The 18,870-nt window shown below is 52.4% G+C and overlaps 1 protein-coding gene across 2 annotated transcripts; it reads left to right on the top strand.

Annotated features, from left to right (window-relative positions):
* The first annotated feature begins 6,851 nt into the window (after positions 1 to 6,851).
* On the top strand, positions 6,852 to 17,780 carry LOC111161230 (coiled-coil domain containing 42). Of its 2 annotated transcripts, XM_022524827.1 has the most exons (7): positions 6,852 to 6,934; positions 7,256 to 7,361; positions 7,672 to 7,776; positions 8,841 to 9,038; positions 13,319 to 13,540; positions 13,655 to 13,813; positions 17,506 to 17,780. In XM_022524827.1, exons 1-7 carry the CDS (start codon positions 6,852 to 6,854, stop codon positions 17,581 to 17,583), a joined length of 951 nt encoding a protein of 316 aa, XP_022380535.1. In that variant the 3' UTR covers positions 17,584 to 17,780. The 2 variants fall into 2 exon arrangements, with proteins under 2 accessions (XP_022380535.1, XP_022380536.1); XM_022524828.1 differs by lacking the exon at positions 13,319 to 13,540 and having other exon boundaries at positions 17,506 to 17,583.
* The last annotated feature ends 1,090 nt before the right edge of the window (positions 17,781 to 18,870 follow it).

The following is an 18,870-nucleotide window of genomic DNA, read 5'->3' as shown; positions in this document are numbered from 1 at the left end:
CAGATTTTTGATTTGTTGTTGTTTGGCTTAAACAACAGAAATTTAATTTCTCAGAATTCCATAGGCTAGAAGTCTGAGGTGAAGGTGTTGGCAAGACTGGTTTCTTCTGAGGCCTTTCTCGTTGGTTCCCAGATGGTCTTTCTCTCCTTGAGTCTTCATGTAGTCTTTCCTCTCCACAGTTGCACATCTGTGTCCTGATCTCCTCTCTTATAAGGACACTAATAAATTTTCTAAATTAGGACCCCTCCTTAATGAGCTTATTTTACCTTAATCACCTCTTTATTTTTTATTTAAAATTTTTGTTTTGGGACACCTGGGTAGCTCAGTTGATTAAGTGACTGGCTTCAGCTCAGGTCATGATCCTGGAGTCCCGGGATTGAGTCCCACATTGGGCTCCCTGCTCGGCGAGGAGTCTGCTTCTCCCACTGACCTTTCTCCACTCATGCTTTCTCACTCGCTCTCTCAAATAAATAAATAAATTAAATCTTAAAAAAATTAAAATTTCTGTTTTATTTGAGTAGAGTTAACACAGCCTGTTACTTGAGTTTCAGACATTCCACATGGTGATCTGGGAAGTTTATACATTATGTTGTGCTCACCGTACAATGCTATTATAATACCACTGACTGTGTTACCTATGTTGTACCTTTTATTCCCATGACTTACTTGTTCCATAACTGGAAGCCTGTATCTCCCATTCACCATTTTGTCTATCACGCCCTCCCCCTGCCCTCTGGCACCTGTCAGTTTGTTCTTTGCATTTATAGGTCTGATTCTGTTTGTTACGGTTTGTTTGTTCATTTGCCTTTTTTAGAGTCCACATGCAAAAGAAATCATAAGGTGTTTATCTTTTACAGTCTGGCTCATTTCACTTAGCATAATATCCTCTAGGTCATCTACATTGTCACAAATAGCATGATCGCATCCTTTTTTATAGCTGCATAATATTCCATTATATATATCTATCACAATTCCTTTATCCATTCATCCGTCAGTGGACACTTAAGTTGCTTCCATATCTTGGCTCTTATTAAATAATGCTGCAATAACCATAGGGGCACGTATCTTTTTGAATTGGTGCTCTTGTATCAGTGTTTTCATTTTCTTTGGGTAAATACCCAGTAGTGGAATTATTGGATCATATGGTGTTTCTCCTTTTAGTTTTTTGAGGAAACTCCATACTGTTTTCCACAGTGGCTATACCAATTTACATTCCCACCAACAGTGTAGGAGGATTGCTTTTTCTCTACATCCTTGTCAACACTTGTTACTTCTTGTCTTCTTTATTTCAGCCATTCTGATAGGTGTGAGGTGGTATCTCATTGTGGTTTTGATTTTCATTTTCCTGATGATGAGTGATGTTGAGCATCTTTTCATGCATTTGCTGGCCATTTGTATCTCTTTTTTTTTTAATGTCTAGTCAGGTCATCTACCTATTTTTTAATCAGATTGGGGGGTTTGGATGTTGAGTTGTATAAGTTCTTTATATATTTTAGATATTAACCCCTTGTTGGATATAGCATTTGCAAATATCTTCTCCCATTCATTATTTTGCTTTTTTGTTTTAACAATGGCTTCCTGCGCTGTGCACAAGCTTTTTATTTTGATGATGTAGGCCCAATAGTTAATTTTTTATTTTGTCTCCCTTGCCTTGCAAGACACATCTGAAAATTGTTAAAATGGCGATGTCAGAGGAGTTACTGCCTGTGTTCTTTTCTAGGATTTTTACAGTTTCAAGCCTCACATTTAGGCTTTAATCCATTTTGAGTTTATTCTTGTGCATGATGTTAGAAAGTGATCAGTTTCATGCTTTTACCTGTAGCTGTCCAGTTTTCCCAGCACCATTTATTGAAGAGACTGTCTTTTCCCCATTGTATATTCTTGTCTGCTTTGTTGAAGATTAATTGACCATATAAGTGTGGGCTTAGGGCTTTCTATGCTGTTCCATTGCTCTGTGTGACTACTTCTATGACAATACCATACTGTTTTGATCACTACAGCTTTGTAGTGTATCTTGAGATCTAAGATTATGATACCCACAGCTTTGTTTCTCTTTCTCAAGGTTGTTTTGGCTATTCAGCGTCTTTTGTGGTTCCATACAAATTTTAGTATTATTTGTTCTTGTTTTGTGAAAAATGCTGTTGGTGTTTGGATAAGGATTGCATTGAATCTGTAGACTGCTTTGGGTAGTAGAGACGTTTTAACAATATTAATTCCTCTAATCCATGAACTTGGGCTATCTTTCCATTTCTTTGTGTTGCCTTCAACTTCTTTCATCGGTGTTTTGTAGTTTTCAGACTGCAAGTCCTTCACTTCTGTGCTTAAGTTTATTCCTAGGTATTTTATTCCTTTTGGTGCAATTGTAAATATTTTCCTCTTAGTTTTTGCATTCAGTTTAGGGAATCCATCAACCTGCCTCCCACCTCCACATTTCCAGGGACAGGAGCAAAGACCTCCTCCTGGTTTTCAATCTGACTTGAAGTTAGCCTCATTTGGAATCCTGGCTTTGCTATTGCTGAAGATGAACTTAAATCCCCAAGTGTCCATTTTTTTTTTCTTCTACATGATGAGAAGTTTGGAATAGATGAGCTCAAATGAATCTGGCTCTAAAATTCTGTGACTCTGCACAGTAAATGAAGAGGTGGCAGGTAAGAGACATTGATGTTTTAAGACTCCACAGTTTCCAAGGAGATAAAGAGGCATAATTGGGACCACCCAGTGAGAGCATTATTAGCAAGAACAGATGTCAAGTTTGGAGAAGGGATGACAATCGAGATTCAAGGAAAAAGGGGAAGAGAGAGGATGCTGGCAGAGGTTCACAAGAAAAATGAAAACCAGTGATTGAATAGAGGTTAAGAGAGAGACAGCAGGTGTTGGGAATAACAAACATGTTTAACCACCGTGGGAACAGATACAAAAGTCTTTCCCTTTAAATCTATTATTAAATATTTCTGCAATAATAAAAGTATGCAGAATAATATAATGAACACTTGTGCCCCTTCTAAGATATTATTCATTACCAATTTATAGTAGCTCTCCCCCCATCAGCACCAAGTGGTAGTAACTATTTTCCTAAATTTGTCGACTATCATTCCCCATAGCCCTTTACATTTTTATTACATATGTGTGTATTCAAAGGCAACGTTTTATCTTTTAAAAATCAGGTTTGATGTCCGAAGATGGAGAACTACGACTGTGGAAATACTTGTTTGAGATAAAGCAAAGTGTCCTTGCTAAAGGCAAGGAGAATCATAAAATAGATGGAAAAACTTGGATCAGAGAATAAGAAGCTAATTGCTATTGACGTAGTTCTCTCCTAGGTCACGAGGTCGCTGGTGAAGCTCCCGTAGTAGGACCAAGAGCATCGGCCAGCTTCCTGATGCGGGGAGAGGGCCACACTCCTAGAACATCAAGGTCAGAAGGAAAGGGATGATTTCAGCCACTGTTCAGCAGAGGTCTTTTAGTTGGGGCCAGTGGGGATTCTGTTCTCAGAAACATAAGCGGTGGGAAAGCGGGCATCAGAACACAGCAAGGAGTCATTTACTATTTCAAGGACAAACCACAGAGTAGGCTGAGGTTTGGGGCCAGACTCCAAGTTCAGAGTTGGCTCATGGCTAGCCAGCGAGAGGCAGAACCTCTCCCTTGTGCCGCAAGACGCCCTTGAAACCGCCTCCACTGGGGCCTGTCATCCTTGGGCTCAGCAAGCTGCCAAAGAGAGTAACAGATAGTTTTCTGGGTTCAGTGAGACTGCTGTCTTGCACAATTCTGTTAGTGAAAACCCACATGGGCCATCTTAGAAACCCAACCTTGCAAGGAACTTAACGAAGACCTAACCTCCACCATAGCAAGCAAATTAAAATTCACTCCCATCAACACTAAACACGATTTGGATTGGGTGGGGGAAGTGAGAGGATTTTCACAACCTCAGTTTTGAAATTGTCAGTGAGTAACTCATTTAGTTCTCAATTTGTTTTGATTTTTTTCCAAAAATCTGTGCAGAAGTGGAAATTCTTGAGAAGTGAGAAAATCGGATCTCCAGATTCCTTTTGAATGTGTGAAATGCTAAAGTTGAAAACTCAGAAAGTTGGGATATTACGTTTGTATGCTTTTAATTAAACATTTATCCTTTATTTCATGGCTTCCTTTTTGTATCCGAGAGCCAATAATCATTTCCAGGCTTCAAACGTTGTTTAGGCTCTTAGAAAGCTCACAGACCCTGAGCTTTGTATCTGTAGGACCTAGAGGAGAGACATCCCATGGAAGAGATTTTATTTTTTTTATTTTTTTTAAGATTTTATTTATTTATTTGATAGAGAGATCACAAGTAGGCAGAGAGGCGGGCGGGGGGGGGGAAGAAAGCAGGCTCCCCATGGAGCAGAGAGCCCGATGTGGGGCTCGATCCCAGGACCCTGAGATCATGACCTGAGCTGAAGGCAGAGGGTTTAACTCACTGAGCCACCCAGGCGCCCTGCATGGAAGAGTTTTTAATGGGAGGTGCCTGGGTCGGTGGGTCCTGACTGGTTCCTTTGTCCCACCTCCTCCGCCCTCTCCTCCCGTGGTCCCTTGTGGTGGTAGTGAGGGGACCGCCCTGAAGACAGCATCAGCATCCCCAGACCTAGTCACCAGAGTCTTTACTTCCTGCTTCCTCCCTCAAACACAGTAACAGTGGGGACTTCGCTTTGTTCTCTGCTCTATCCCCCAGCCCCCCTCCGCCACCTAGTAGAGGTTCAGTACATCACAGGCACTCAGCACCAGTCTTTTTTTTTTTAAGATCTTATTTATTTATTTGACAGAGAGAGAGAGATGGCAAGTAAGCAGAGATGCAGGCAGAGAGAGAGGGGGAAGCAGGCTCCCCGCTGAGCAGAGAGCCCAATGGGGGACTCGATCCCAGGACCCTGGGATCATGACCTGAGCCAAAGGCAGAGGCTTAACAACTGAGCCACCCAGGCGCCCCTGGGCACGAGTATTTTTGGAGCTCATGTGAACATGGGCTCTGGGACGCAGCGTCCGATGGTGGACCAACTGGGCTCCAGCTAGACTGGTATCACTTGAATGTTATAGAATGAGAATGTCATCCCTTATTACTCTCGTAATTAAAGGTAATATAATTTTAGGTGAGCTATCACCTCCCACCCAATCGGGATGGCTGCTACTGATAAAACAGAGATGCGCAGTGTTGGTGGAGGTGTAGGGAGATTGGAACCATCAGGCCCCGCCGGCGGTAATGTGAAAAGCGCAGTCACCCTGGAGGGCCGCACAGTGGTTCTTCACAATACTGGACGCAGAGCTACCGTGTGACCCGGCGATCCCACATCTGGATGTACACCCAGAAAGAACCGAAAGCCTGGGACTCCCAGATAGCCCTGCGTCTTCCCTAAGGCCCCTTGAGGCGGGGTAGTGAGACTCCAGAGAGGGCTGGTGGTGAGCAGTGCTGAAGAAGGTTCTCGTGCGAGGTGTGGAGGAAGCCCCAGAAGGAGCTTGGCCTTCGGCCCCCTGACGCCACAGATGCACCCCAGGATTCGTGCATATACTCGGGCAAACAGGTGACCCGAGAGGCAGACAGCCCCCTCCTCACGGGGAAAAAGAAGGTAAAGCCCGGCTGGCCTGCGCCAGCCCTAGGAGCGCACAAGGAGAGAAACGTCCCCTTTTGCGGACCCCGTTTCTTGGGGCGCTCCCGATGAGAACCACTGCGGGCTGGGGGCCTGAGGGCGGGGTGGGGGATGTCCTGCTTCCCCCACCCCTGTCCCCGCGGGCGGTGGCCGGCTCCGGAGGGTACTGGGGAGAAGGGACTGGGGAGGGGGCTGGGCAGCCCCCACCGCGCCTCCCCCTCGGGGCCCGCGTCGGACGGCCAGCAGGGGGCGCCAGAGGACCGGCGATGCCGCGGGGTGGGCCGGCACGCTCGGGGCGCCGCCCTGCCCGGGAGGGACCCCCGCCCCAGACCCGGAGGGGCCGAACTCCGCGGCCGGCGCGGGCGGGGGACCTAGGGGACGGCGCGCGGCCGGAAACCTGTGCCCGGAGCAGGGACTCGAGGTCGCGGCCGGCACCTCCCCGCTCCCCAACCCGGGACCCGTAGGCCCCCGCCTCCCACGGGGTCTCCAGTCTGGAGCGCTCACGGGATGAAGGAAGGCAGCCCTCATCTGGGATACGTGGGAAATCTGTGCCGGTCACGGTGCCAGGGGGCGGCTTTTCTTCATATTCTGATGGCCCTGGCCCTGAGCCGGCTACACCTCCGGGGCGGAGGACCCCTCCACCTCCCCGCCGCGGCCTCTTTGGTCCCCAGGCTCCCCGCCTACCGGGCCCACCGCTTGGTCCTCAAGCTCGCCCCCCCCCCTCGCGGGCCCCCACCCCCGCCTCCTTTTCTTCTGGGCGGACTGTCCCAGCCCCAGCCGCCCTCTCACCCTCTCACACACCTGAGTCCCCAAGGACTCCCCTCCACCGAAACCCCCTGTTGGGCCGTGGACCCCCGACCCTGCCTCCCAGGCCTGGACACCAGACCCTGATCAGGCTTAACCTCCCAGAGCTCCCGGGGAGGGGGCGGGGAGGTTAAATAAAGGCGGGGTTCCTGCGGGACTGGGGTCCACGCGGGGACAAGGGTCAGAGGGCAGAGCCTGGGTTCCGCAGGCGGCCCACAGAACCAGGAGGCCTGTTGCCAGGTAACCCGATCTCCCGTCACTTGCCCACACCCCACCCTGAGCTGCCCACCCGCCAGCCTCCTGCCGTCTTTCCCTCTGTGGGTCCCTGAGAAGCAGCAGGAAGGGAGAAGCAAGAACCCAGCCAGCAAACACCCCCCGCCCCCAGCCTCAGTTTCACCGCGAGGACTGGGCCGCTGGGCCCCCTAGGGCAGCATCAGGATGAGTCTGGGCATCATGGAGGAGGAAGACCTGGCCGAGTACTTTCGGCTACAGTATGGGGAGCGGCTGCTACAACTGTTGCAGTGAGTGTCTCCGGGTCTGGGGGCGCCCACAGTCCCTGTGCCCCCCCCTTCCAGTCTCTCCTACCCCTGTAACCCTGAGCCCCAAGTCACCTGCCCTCAACCCTGGCACCAACCCAGGGTCCCAATCAGACCCCCAGCCCTTGTCACCCTGCCCCACCATTCCCAGATGCCGATGCAGCCCTCCCTCCCCACATGCCACTCCCTTCCCTCCGGCGGGGGACAGGACCACCCCTTCCCCCCGCCTCCTCTGGTGTTGGCCCAGCCCCAGCCTGTCCCAAGAGCTCAGAACCCACAGGCCTCTCTCACCTGTGTCTTGGGCAGGAAGTTCCCGAACATTGAGAACCAGTCGGAGTCTCCATCCATCCGGCTCCTGGAGAAGAAGAAGGAAGCCAAGATCATGCACCGGGCTATGGAGCAGAAGAAGGAGGTGGGGGCCTGGCCCTGGGGTGCGGGAAGGGCCACGGGGTTCAGAACCTGAGGACGCCCCCCCGCCACCCATCCTGCGGGTGGCAGTGGCTGGAGCCAGGAGTCCTGCGCCGAGGTTCTGTGTTCCCTCCCAGGAGAGAGAAGGGATCTTCATCTTGGGGGTAGCAGGGGCTTGGGATGCCCTCTTCTGAACCCGGTGTGGGGCGGAAGGCGGGAGGCCTGGGGGCAGAAGACAGAAGGCCTGGGGGCAGAGGCCCCGGGGGCAGGAGGCGCAGGGGCGCTCCTGACCCCTGTGCTGCCCCCACCCCAAGATATTTCAGCGCCGTATGGAAACCCTGAACCTGCGCTGGGAGGAACTGGGTGTCAAGGAGGCCCAGCTGAAGGCCCACATCCAGAAGTTCGAGCAGTTCATCCAGGTGCGAGGGCCTGCGGGTTCCCAACTGCCCTCTTAGTCCTCCTCTCCCTCCTCCTCTTTCCTTCTCCTTCCCCCTCCTCCTCCCTCCTCCTCCCACTCCCCCTCTTCTCCCTTTACCCCCTTCCTCCTTCTCCTCCTCATCTTCCCCATTCCTCCTCCCTCCTCCCTTCCTCCTCCCCCTCCTTCCCTCCTCCTCCTCCCTCCTCCCTTCCTCCTCCCCCTCCTCCTTGCTCCTGCTGACTCCTCACCCTAGGTTAGCGCCTCTTCACTGCTCAGCAAGGCCTGGGGCTTCTCCCTCTATGTCCTCGCTCATTACCATTTGTCATTTCCTGTTTCCCTGTCAGTCTGGGCCCTTCTGGACTGCAGGTCACCATTTCCTCGAGTGCCCCGGGTACATGCAGTGTCTCAGGGACTGGATGGGTGGGAGATGACAGGCGGGGTTGGGCATGGGGAGTACACAGATGAATGGGACAGGGCTTCAGCCCCAGCCGCCCACCCAGCCCCCAGCCACTCTGTGCTTTCAGTGGACCTGAGGGGCAGGCTAGCAGCTGCATTTGTAAAAAGCTCCCCAGGGGATCATGATGCAGCGTTTAGGGGTTTAGGGGACCTTGGGTCCTCTGCCAGGCTCATGGGGCGGAGTGTAAACCCTCCCTGTGCCTTCTCCACCTGCCTCCCAATGTCCTCCACCCATGGAGCCCCCCCGGGAGCCCCTGAAGAGGGACAGTAGCGAGGGGTGCGTGTGTCCCTGATCTTGCCGTGAGGGCTCGGCAGAATGAAGAAGGGGATGTCGGCCCGACTGCCCCTTCTTTGAGGACATCAGTCTGCACCAGCGGCTCTGGCCTCAGCCTGATTCCTCCCCAAGCTGGAGCACATCCCCTGGGGCCTCTGGTTCCTACAGAAATGAGAAACTGAGTCACGGAGTACCAAGCACCAAACGGGGAGAAAATCCGGGCCTCCTGGCCCACAGGGGCGGCCCAGCGATCCCTGCCCATCCCCGGCACACAGAGGGAGGACAGGCCCAGTGTCCCACTGGTGCCACCTCCCCCACCCCCACCCCCGCCCCAGGAGAACGACCAGAAACGGATCCGGGCCCTGAAGAAGGCCAACAAGGAGCGGGAACTGAAGAGGCAGCGCCTGCGAGAGCTGGCCACGGCCAAGCAGGAGATGGCGGCCTTGCGGCTGGAGCACCAGAGGCTGAGCGGGAGGCTCCAGGACTACTCCGTCTTCAACAAGTACCTGGAGAAGGTGGTGGAGAGCTCGGAGGTGAGCGGGTGGGCGGGGGTGGGACTGCCCCAGGGCCTGGGGCCAGCAGGGGCGGGTGGGGGGTGGGGGGGAGCAGGACAGTCACCCTGCTCTGAGCAGACAGCTGGGAAGGGGTCCTGCGGGGTGGGGGCTGGGCTTGTTTCTCAGGGCTCTGGGGTCCGCAGGTGCATCCAGGTGACATGTGTATGTCTCTGCGTGTGTGTGTTGGGGGAGCAAGGTTTCGCTTGGGACCCCCAGGGACCAGCTTTGCCGGCAGCGGGATCGGGCCACACCGTCCCCTGCTCCCCATCATTTCAGGTGTGACAAGAAAAGAGAGAAACCCAACCCAGTGTAGAGTTAGCGCAGTGCACAGGCCGGGGTCCTCCTTGAAACAGAGCTTTGCCCTTTCTTCGAGGCTCCTCCCCCGTCTCCTACCCTCTTCCCTTCCTCCTTAGCCTCCTGGAGGACGCCGGGGTGGGGCTCATCTTCCTAGCTCCTTCCTTCAGTGGCCCTCGGGTCTTTGTCCCTGACCATTCACTTTTCTCTTTGATCAACTTGAGGGGCCTCCCACGCTCCCATGTGACAGCAGCAGGCAGGGCCTCTCACGGGAAGGGGGGGGTGGGGGGTGAGAGCCAGGTATGGGTACAGGGTATGCCCTCCAGGGTGTGTCCTGAGCGCAGTGCCGGCGGGGGGGGGGGGGGGCGGGGGGGGCCGCGGGCGGGGGGGGGGGGGGGGGGAGAGGGCAAAAGATGGATAGCTTTCTGAAGTCCCAGAGCTAATCTCTTAAAATCCCATACTAGAACTAGAATTACGCATGTGTGAAGCCCAAATCCGTGTTATGTGCGCCATGCCAAGGTACCTATTGTACAATAAAAGTTTCATTCGTCTTGGGGCACAGGGAGGGGAGTGAGCAGACAACGTCTCAAAGCAGCAGGTACATTATAAGAGAGGACTCCAATCAGACCTAGGGAAATGTGTGTCTTACAACCAAGGAGCCTGGTCTGTGTCTGGCTCTGAGATTACTGCCCCAATGCCCATGGTCTGGACTCTCAGCCCATCAGCTCTCCGCCCCCCCCTGCCCCCACTGCAGCCAGTCCTCCCACGGTGTGTGTCCCCCGCTGTGAATGCTAGAACTGGGGCCTCATCCTCACCTCCTCCCCCTCCTTCCTCTCCGCAGCCCATCAATCAGCAGATCTAGTCTATTCTGCCTCCTAAGTATTTCTGGAATCCGGCCCCTGCCCGTTCCTCATCCAGACCCCCAGTGCCCTCATCCGGAGTTCAACGCTGCCTTTATTTCTGGCCACCAGCCTGTCCCACGCTCTCCCACCGTGATCTCCCGCCCCTCTTTCTTCCTCTCTCTTTCCGTCTTCCCCTAAGTCTTTTAGAATATTTCGAGTACACGGAAAGGTATAGAAAAATACGTAATTGCACCCAGGTATCCACTGCACCTTGCCAACTCTTAATATTTCCCCCTATTGTCTTCCAGTTCTTTTTTCTTAAAGAAGGCACTACCGCTAACTGCAGCCCCTCATGGGCACCCCCCTTTCAAGCCCCCTTCTTCCCCTCTCCGAGGAGCTGGCCGCCATCCGCACTTTTTTTTTTTAAAGATTTTATTTATTTATTTGACAGAGAGAGATCACAAGTAGACAGAGAGGCAGGCAGAGAGAGAGAGAGAGAGAGAGAGAGGGAGAGGAGGAAGCAGGCTCCCTGCTGAGCAGAGAGCCCGATTCAGGACTCGATCCCAGGACCCTGAGATCATGACCTGAGCCGAAGGCAGCGGCTTAACCCACTGAGCCACCCAGGCGCCCCGTCCGCACTTTTTAACCGCTCATTCTCATGCGTGTGGGTATTATTTTGGTCCCATAGCACATCTCCATAAACTATGAAGAGTGTTGCCCGTGCCCCTTCGTAACTTGCTTTTTCTGATCAAGGATACTTTTTCTTTAAAAACAAAACAAAACAAAAAAACCTGTTCATTATGGGAAATTTCAAACATATACAGAAATAGAATCATCTATTGAATGCCCATTACTCATTGCCTAATTCCAACAATTATCAACTCATTAAATCAACCCCCAGACCTTCCCACCTCTGCCACTTGGAAGCAAATGATTTTTTTTTCATCCATATTTCAGTATGTGACTCTCAAAGATGAGGCCAATACCATTGTCACACCCAGTAAAAATGTGATCGTAATTCCTTAACATCAAGTCGTCAGTGTTCAAACTTCCCTCATCTGTTACATACCTGCTTTGCATACAATTGTTTTGTTCCAATCAGGGTCCGCAAGGTCCCCACGCGGCATTCGGTTGATAGGTTTGTGCCTCGAGTATTACAGACGTTCTGATTCTGATCCAAAGAAGCTAGACAGACAAGAGGACATACGTGCGATCCCCCTGATAGATCTGAAAACGGGTCAAGGTGGATCTTTGGTGATAGAAGCCACAGTTCTGGTTTCTTTAGCAGTGGGGACAGACGCTGAGCTGAAAGGGGTTGGTGGACCGTTCTAGGGTGCTGGGAATGTTTTGTTGTCTCTTCTTCACCTGTTAGCTAGGAAACTAAGGCCAAGAAAGCCTTCCTCAAGAGAATCTTCCCTTCACCAGCTGTTTGATTACTTTGTGAGTCTTAAAGGAAAAACTTGTTAAGCACTTGATTCATTAGTATGAATTCCTGGATGGTTGGTATATCTGGTATGTGCGTTCGTTTGCACTTTTTCTCTCTGACATGCAAAGTGTCCCATCTTTAAACAGTGGGAGCCTCTTCTGGTTGGTGCCTGTGTCCTTTGGACGAGCATCAAGTCCTTGATAGGTGCTCCTGGTAGCTCCTCTCGTTTTAACTGTCGCGTGCTGTTGCATGGTGCGTGTACTCGATGACCTTTCGAAATGCAGACATCAAGTAATCTCTCTGCTTCCTTCAATGAAGGAAGTCCACATTCTCCTCGGGGGCTCCTGGGCACTATCGTTACTTCCTCTGGATGGATCTTTCCCTCCCCATCTTGATTACAATTTATTCATACTAATCTCCCTTGAGCATCTTAAATATGCCACACGTCCCCGAGGTCTGCAGACAGCAGCTCCCTCTTCCTGTCCTCACCTTCCCCCACCTGCCCGTGGCTGGTCAGCTTCTGTTCATACCTCTGGTCTGAGCGCAGCATCCTTTCCCCCCAGAAACCTTGCCTGGCTGTTCCCACCTCCTCTGATGCTGAGTTGGGTGGCCCTTCCCCACAGAGGCATTATGGATGGAGAGGACAGCACTCACACCACCTTCTACAGAGGACAGCTGGCCTGCAAGGTCAGGTCAGAGTGTCCTGGCCCGGCACCAGGCTGGAGCAGGCAGCTGCACCTGGCAGGCCCCATGCCCCACTGGTGGCATCTGTTCCCACTGGAAGGGGACCTCAGCAAATGTGAGCAAATTCCAGAAAGCCTTCTGCTGAAGATACTGCCACACGTCTTCGACCAGACCCCTCTCCCCAGTCATCGATAGGGCTTATCACTCCATGTTGTAATGCTTTCCTTGTCTGTCTGTCCTCCCTCCACACCATCCCAAGTCATAGGCTTCATAAGAGCAGGGTCTGGCTTTCTTATCTCCTGCTCTGTCCCTCGCACTTAGCCTACTGCCTGCCTTACAAGTGGTTCACCATTTGTTCTTGTTGGACAGGATCATTATTGCCTTGGGAGACATCTCAAAATGCACCCTTCCAACCCCCGAGCCCCAGCCAGCAACCTTCTAGAATAACCCGGGGGCCCTTTTTGCAAAATTCAGGTGCCAGGGACCACCTCGAACCTGTTGATTAAAATGAATGTCTTGGGGCGCCTGGGTGGCTTGGTTGGTTAAGCGTCTGCCTTGGGTTCAGGTCCTGATCCTGGGGTCCTGGGATCCGGCCTGTGTCAGACTCCCTGCTCAGCAAGGAGCCTACTTCTCCCTCTCCCTCTCCCTCTCCTGCTTGTGCTCTCTCACTCGCTCTCTCTCAAATAAAAATATATATATATATATGACACGAAACTCTTGGGGGCGGAGCCAGACAGGTGTCCTTTTCAGAGCTCCCAGGCGATGCCAACAGGCAGACCGAGGACCCCAGCTCCAGTGGCACCTGCCCCCAACAGAAGGTCCCAGTGGCCCTTAGCAACCCAAAAGGGCCAGCAGGTGGACTCCAAAGTCCTCGCGGCCTCTGCCCTTTGGCCTTGGCCCAGGGTCTCCCGGCTAGGAGGAGACCCCTAGACAGAGGTTTGGCAGGCAGGGAACCCTGCCATCTGGCCCCGGGGGTGGGGGGAGGCAGTGCACTGATGGAGCCCCCGTCGCAGTTCGAAGAGATCCACGAGGTGATTTCGCGCTACAAGACGCTGGTGAGCATGCACCAGGACCTGATGCAGTCGGCGCAGGAGGGCCAGGAGAAGATCGAACGCGCCAAGGCGCGGCTGGCGCGCTACATGGAGGAGAAGGACGACGAGATCCTGCAGCACAACAACGAGCTGGCACGACTGCAGATGCGCTTTGACCGAGCCCGCAGCGATGTCATCATCTGGGTGAGCGCGGGGTGGGGGTGGGCGGGGCGGGGCGTCGCTGGGGGCGTGGCTGGGAGCACCCACCCACGCCTGTGCGCCCACACCTGCTCACCTCCTGACCTCACCCCAACCCAGGAATCTCGCTGGGCTCACATCCAGAACACCGCCGCCAAGAAGACCCTCTTGCTTGGCACCATTAAGATGGCGACGCTGAATCTCTTCCAGATCGTGAGCAAGCAGCTGAAGGAGACCACCACCGTGTCCCTGGAGGACACGCACAAACAGCTGGACATGGTAAGAGGGGGCACAAGTGCCCTGGCCAGCTGGGTCTACTCAGCGGAGACGACCGTCCATTGGTCCAAGGCGAGAATGAACCCCCTGGGGCTGTGGTTCTCAAATTCAGCAGGATCCGAGTCCCCTGCGGGCTGGGGGCTGTGGCTGGGCCCCAGCTCCGAAGTGTCTGACTCAGTAGGTCTGAGATGAGAACCCATGAATCTCCAGTTTTCAGCACGTCCCCAGGTGATGGTGCTGGCCTGGGTTCCGCGCTTTGAGAACCCCCGCATTAGCGCTAAGACCCTGTTGGCCATAGTGAACGCGGGGAAGGGCGGGGACCCCTGTAGAATCCGGTACTTGTGCACACCAGTCCTACTGAATTCTAGAGAGAGGCTGAAGGCTCGCGCCGACGGCCCATTCTTGGAAAAAGAGAATTTTGGGAGTTGAGGGGGTAGGAGGAGGAATCCGCAAGTTTAAGGAAGTGTTAGGGTCTTACTAGTACCAATCTGACGTTTTCTCTTTGAAGTAACTGAAAGGAGGAGCAAGGGGGGGTGCTGGCGCTCAGGGGGTTAAGCATCTGCCTTCAGCTCAGGTCATGATCCCGGGTCCTGCTCAGTGGGCGTCTGCTGCTCCCTCTCCCTCTGCCTCTTCCCCTGCTTGTGTGTGTGCTCGCTTTCTCTCAAATAAATAAATAAATAATTTTAAAAAGTAACTGTAAGGAAATTGGGAAGGAAATAGGTGTCTCACTGTATGACTCTAAGTTGTTCAATGCCATGTGCATCGAACATTACCACGTGTATCCAGCATTACCCCAAAGTCATCTCACTCCCGACCGCACGTGCACAGATGGGGGAACTCCGCGCAGGCAGAGGCACTACCCATGCTTCTCATGACACGCAGAGAACCGTGACTAAGTCTTTACTCCTTGGGCAAAAGCCTCAGGCTTTGCCGTGAAGTAATAGAATACGAGGATTTGTACTTGTCTTGTTCCTAACTGTATCTTGGTATCTAGAACAGTGCCTGGCACACAGTAGGTGCTCAATAAGTGTTTGGTGAATGAATATGAAACACAAGCCAATAAAAGCCATGGACTGGAAGCTTCTTGCCCTATTTAACAAAAACAAAAAAAGGAAAACTTGGGGCACCTGGTGGCTCCGTCGGTTAAGTATCCAGCTCTTGGTTTCAGCTCAGGTCATGACTTCAGGGTCGTGAGATTGAGTCCCGCACGGGGCTCTGCGCTAAGTGGGGAGTCTGCTTGAGATTCCCTCCCTCCCTCTCCCTCAGCCCCTCCCCCAACTCTCGTGTGTCTGTTCTCTCTCTCTCTCTCAAATAAATAAATCTTTAAAAAAATAAAAAAGTAAAACTTGGGAGATGTAAAGGATTTCACCCACTGACCAACCCCGAAGAGGGATTTTCCCCAAACCGTACGATCAGCTCAAAGTGCATCTGGAGCAGAGTTACTGACAGCTGGAAGACGGTGAAGGCGGTTAATAAGAACGTTTGTTCCAAAGCAGTGAGTCTCAAACTTTTTGGTATCAGGAGACCTGCACGCTCTTAAAATTGATGGAGGACCCCCCCCAAAGAGCTTTTATCTACTGATATTTCCCATATTAGAAACTCCCAAAGGAAAAATTTAAAAGAATTGTCACTGTTCAATGACGAGAAGAAGCCCCTCACCATCAAGGCATGCTTGATGAAAAACACATTTTCGAAACAATACTTCGTGGGCCAAGTCACACAATCACAAATCCGTTTAATGTCTGGCTTCCCCAGGACAGGTGGATGGATTCTGCTTTCTGCTTCCACATTCAGCCTTCTGCGATGGAGCCCTTCTATGGTGGAAACACCCCAGCGTGTATGCTCAAGAGAGAAAAAGACAAGTAATGTCTTTGTGGTATTGAAAAAGGACTTTGACCCTGCAGACCCCTGTCCCTGGCAGAATGGTGTCAGGGACTCCTGGAGGTCCTCAGGCCCCTCCGTTTGCTATTGGAAAGCAAGGTTGGGGCAGTAGGTGATCATCTCCAGCTCCCCGACCTGCCCAAGCATCCCCTGCTCAGACCCTAGCTCCCAGCCCACCCACTCCCCATTCTGAGCTTTCTGACTTGCTCACAGCCTCAGTTTGCTTCTACAAGAACACTTCCTACTCCCCAAGTCGTTATTTTAAAAATATCCCACTGCGTTTCCATAGGACATGAGCCTATGGACAGACATACACGTAATCAACTAGCCTGAGACAATTAGGAACAAGGACCCGGGAAAGTGAAAGTTACAACCGAAGGTCCAGGAACCAGTGAGAAACACGGACTGCAGATTGGGAGTATAAAGGAGCCCGAGAGGGTCAGTCATTGCTTCTGCGCCCCCTGATGACAAGAAGGAAAAGCAACACGTAGTTCTGGTACCAAAATGAGAAGACGTAGTTGTGCTCAGAGCAAACATTTTCTGGTGCTTCACTCCAATTGAAATTTCCCAAGGAGGCTACAGAGCATCCCAGGGCACTGACGTCCCAACGACATCTCTGACCCATCCATGCACGGGCTCTGGAAGGCAGCCACTTATCTAGAATTTAGGAGCATGGTCCCACGGTACACCTTAAGAAACATGATTCTGCAAAAGGCTGAATCTGAATTCAACGGTACTATGTCGTGGAAGGTCCAGTGTGTTCCTTGAATGAAACCCAAGCTTTCTGGAGTGCCATTTTCCTAATTGCGCTTGGCAAATCCTAGGACCCCAAGAGGTGGGTAAGTTTCCTGTGGGGGAATCAAAGGAGTTCATGGGCTAATGGGTTTGGAAAACTTTCAGGGAAGCAAAGTCAAATGGTCTTTGCTGTGGTCCTGCCCTGAGACTCTCCACGCAGATAACGTTTCTAAAGCTAACTTGACACAGAACCCCTTCTGGGGGTGTGTGTGATGACTGGTTAAAAGAACATAGTTTGGGAAATTCTAGGCTTGTCTCCTCTGTAACCCTGGGGAAGATAGTTTAATTCACTGACTCTTTCCTTCCTCTTTTGCAAAAGCAGGAATTGTATCCATAATAGCAACAGTATTCCCGGGTTTGTTAAGAGTTTGGGACGGTCTGTGTAGTCCCATCTCCAGGAACATTCTCGAAAAGGAGAGATAGAACGGAGGTCTTAGAGGTCATCGAGGCCAGCCCTTCTGAAGATAAAGAAGCTGAGTCCCAGAACAATGAACTGATTTCCCCAGAGCCGCGTCACGAGACCAGGTCCCCACGTGGCGCCTAGAGCCCATGTTCTTTGAAACCGAAGCTGGTGAACAGAACTCTGGCTTCCCTCCGTGACTCAGGATTGTCGTGATGGGCATCAGTTCTGGGTTCCAAGTACATGCCTTGCTTGAAGGCTATTAATTGTGGGGAGCTGTTTCCCCCAACACTGCTGGCCCCCACCTTCCAGAGGCTTCTAGGCTTCTAGTGCCCGGGTCAGCTCAGCGTCCCCTCACCTCTCCCCTCCACCAGACTGTCCACGGTTCTTTTTCCTGCTGTCACCCTGTCAGTCCCCAGGAGCTCCCTGTCTGTGCCTACTGGTCTGCTAGGCCTGTTGCTTCAACTAAAATGATTGTCAAGTTAGGGAAGGTTAAAGCCTCAAGAAGGCAGTCCCAGGAGGGCAGTGGCTCCTTCCAGGTTATGCCCAGATGTGCTACGTGTGAGGACAAGGTGGCCTGGTGCTGGGTGGGCTAACTCGGGTCCCCTGGCCTTGTTAGATCCAGCAGTTCATTCAGGATCTGTCGGACATCTGGGCAGAGGTGAGGAAGAAGGAACAGCAGCAAGTACGGGTTTAAGAAGCAGCCGCGGTTCCAGAACGTTCTGAGGCGGAGACTGAGAGAGGATAGGTTTCCGGTGAGCTCGCGGTCCCGTCAGCCCAGCTCAGCCATCTGGGACCCCTGTGCCTTTGTGCTGGCGAACACCCTGCCATTTCCCCACCTCAGGCCTCAGTCCCTCCCCTCCCTGAAAACATTAAATTCTGTAAGGTGTTTCTAAGTTCTGCCTCTTTTTTCGCTTATTCACGGAGAGGATGGCCCACTGGGGGGAGAAAAACATCCCCTCTTGAAGCTGGTCACTTGGGCGGCCCAGGGACTAGAAAACAAGCCTCAGGCCTGACATGTCCGAGGCTTTGGACTTGCACAGAGAAACAGACCAGCAGTGGGGTGAGTACCCAGGACCCTTCTTTCCTCTATCACTTCAAAAAAATTTTTTTTAAGTTGGGGGTTCCTAAGTGGGGTTCAAAGACTCACACGGGGGCAGCTTCCCAAGTCAGAGTTGCGTAGGTGGTGAGTCAAGGACTGTCCCCAACCTAGGGGCCAAGCCCTGCTCCCCTGCCTGCTGGGACCCTACAACACGCATTGTGGTACCAGCCACGCTAACATGGGACTAGGCGGCAGGCCCGGAAGGACGCATCTCTCAGCCGGTGGGAATGATGGTTGGAAACCAGCAGAACTCGGGGCACCTGGGTGGTTCGGTCATTAAGCCTTAAGCGTCTGCTGGCTCAGGTCGTGATCCCAAGATTTTGGGATCCACCCGGGTCAGACTTGCTGCTCAGCGGGGAGTCTGCTTCTCCCTCTCCTCCCCTCTCGGAATCTCTGTCTCTCTCAAATAAACAAATAAAATCTTAAAGGAAAAAAGAAACTAGCAGAACTGAGTAGAGATAAATGGAAAGTTTCACACTCAGGGTCAAATGCTCCAAATTATCAGGTCGGATCAGAGACCGGACCAAAAAAAAAAAAAAAAAAAAACACAAAACAAAACAAAACCACAAACAGAAACAAAACAAAACAAAAAAGAACAAACGAGCCTTTCTTAAACGTATATACGCGCACACATCATCCGGGTGCAAACCCCACGGGGCTCCACTGTCCCTGTCTCCGGGAGCCGCGTGCCTGTTCACGGGCGCTGGCTACAGATGACGAGGTCAGGATGCACAGTGGGTCTGCCAGCCCTGGGCCGGGGCTCCCTCTGCCAGGCGGGAGCACGGTCGCTTCCCCTCCAAAGCCTGTGGCGGAGCAGGACGGAACAAGGAATCCAGGGGGCCTGCGGGATCCCCGTCGGCAGCAGTGAGGCAGCCTCCCTGC

This window comes from Enhydra lutris, unplaced genomic scaffold (genome assembly GCF_002288905.1).
Source record: "Enhydra lutris kenyoni isolate GAN:26980312 unplaced genomic scaffold, ASM228890v2 scaffoldscaffold82, whole genome shotgun sequence".
NCBI lineage: Eukaryota > Metazoa > Chordata > Mammalia > Carnivora > Mustelidae > Enhydra > Enhydra lutris.
Note: the sequence above shows the minus strand (reverse complement) of the source record. Positions and strands in the feature narration are given on the sequence as shown.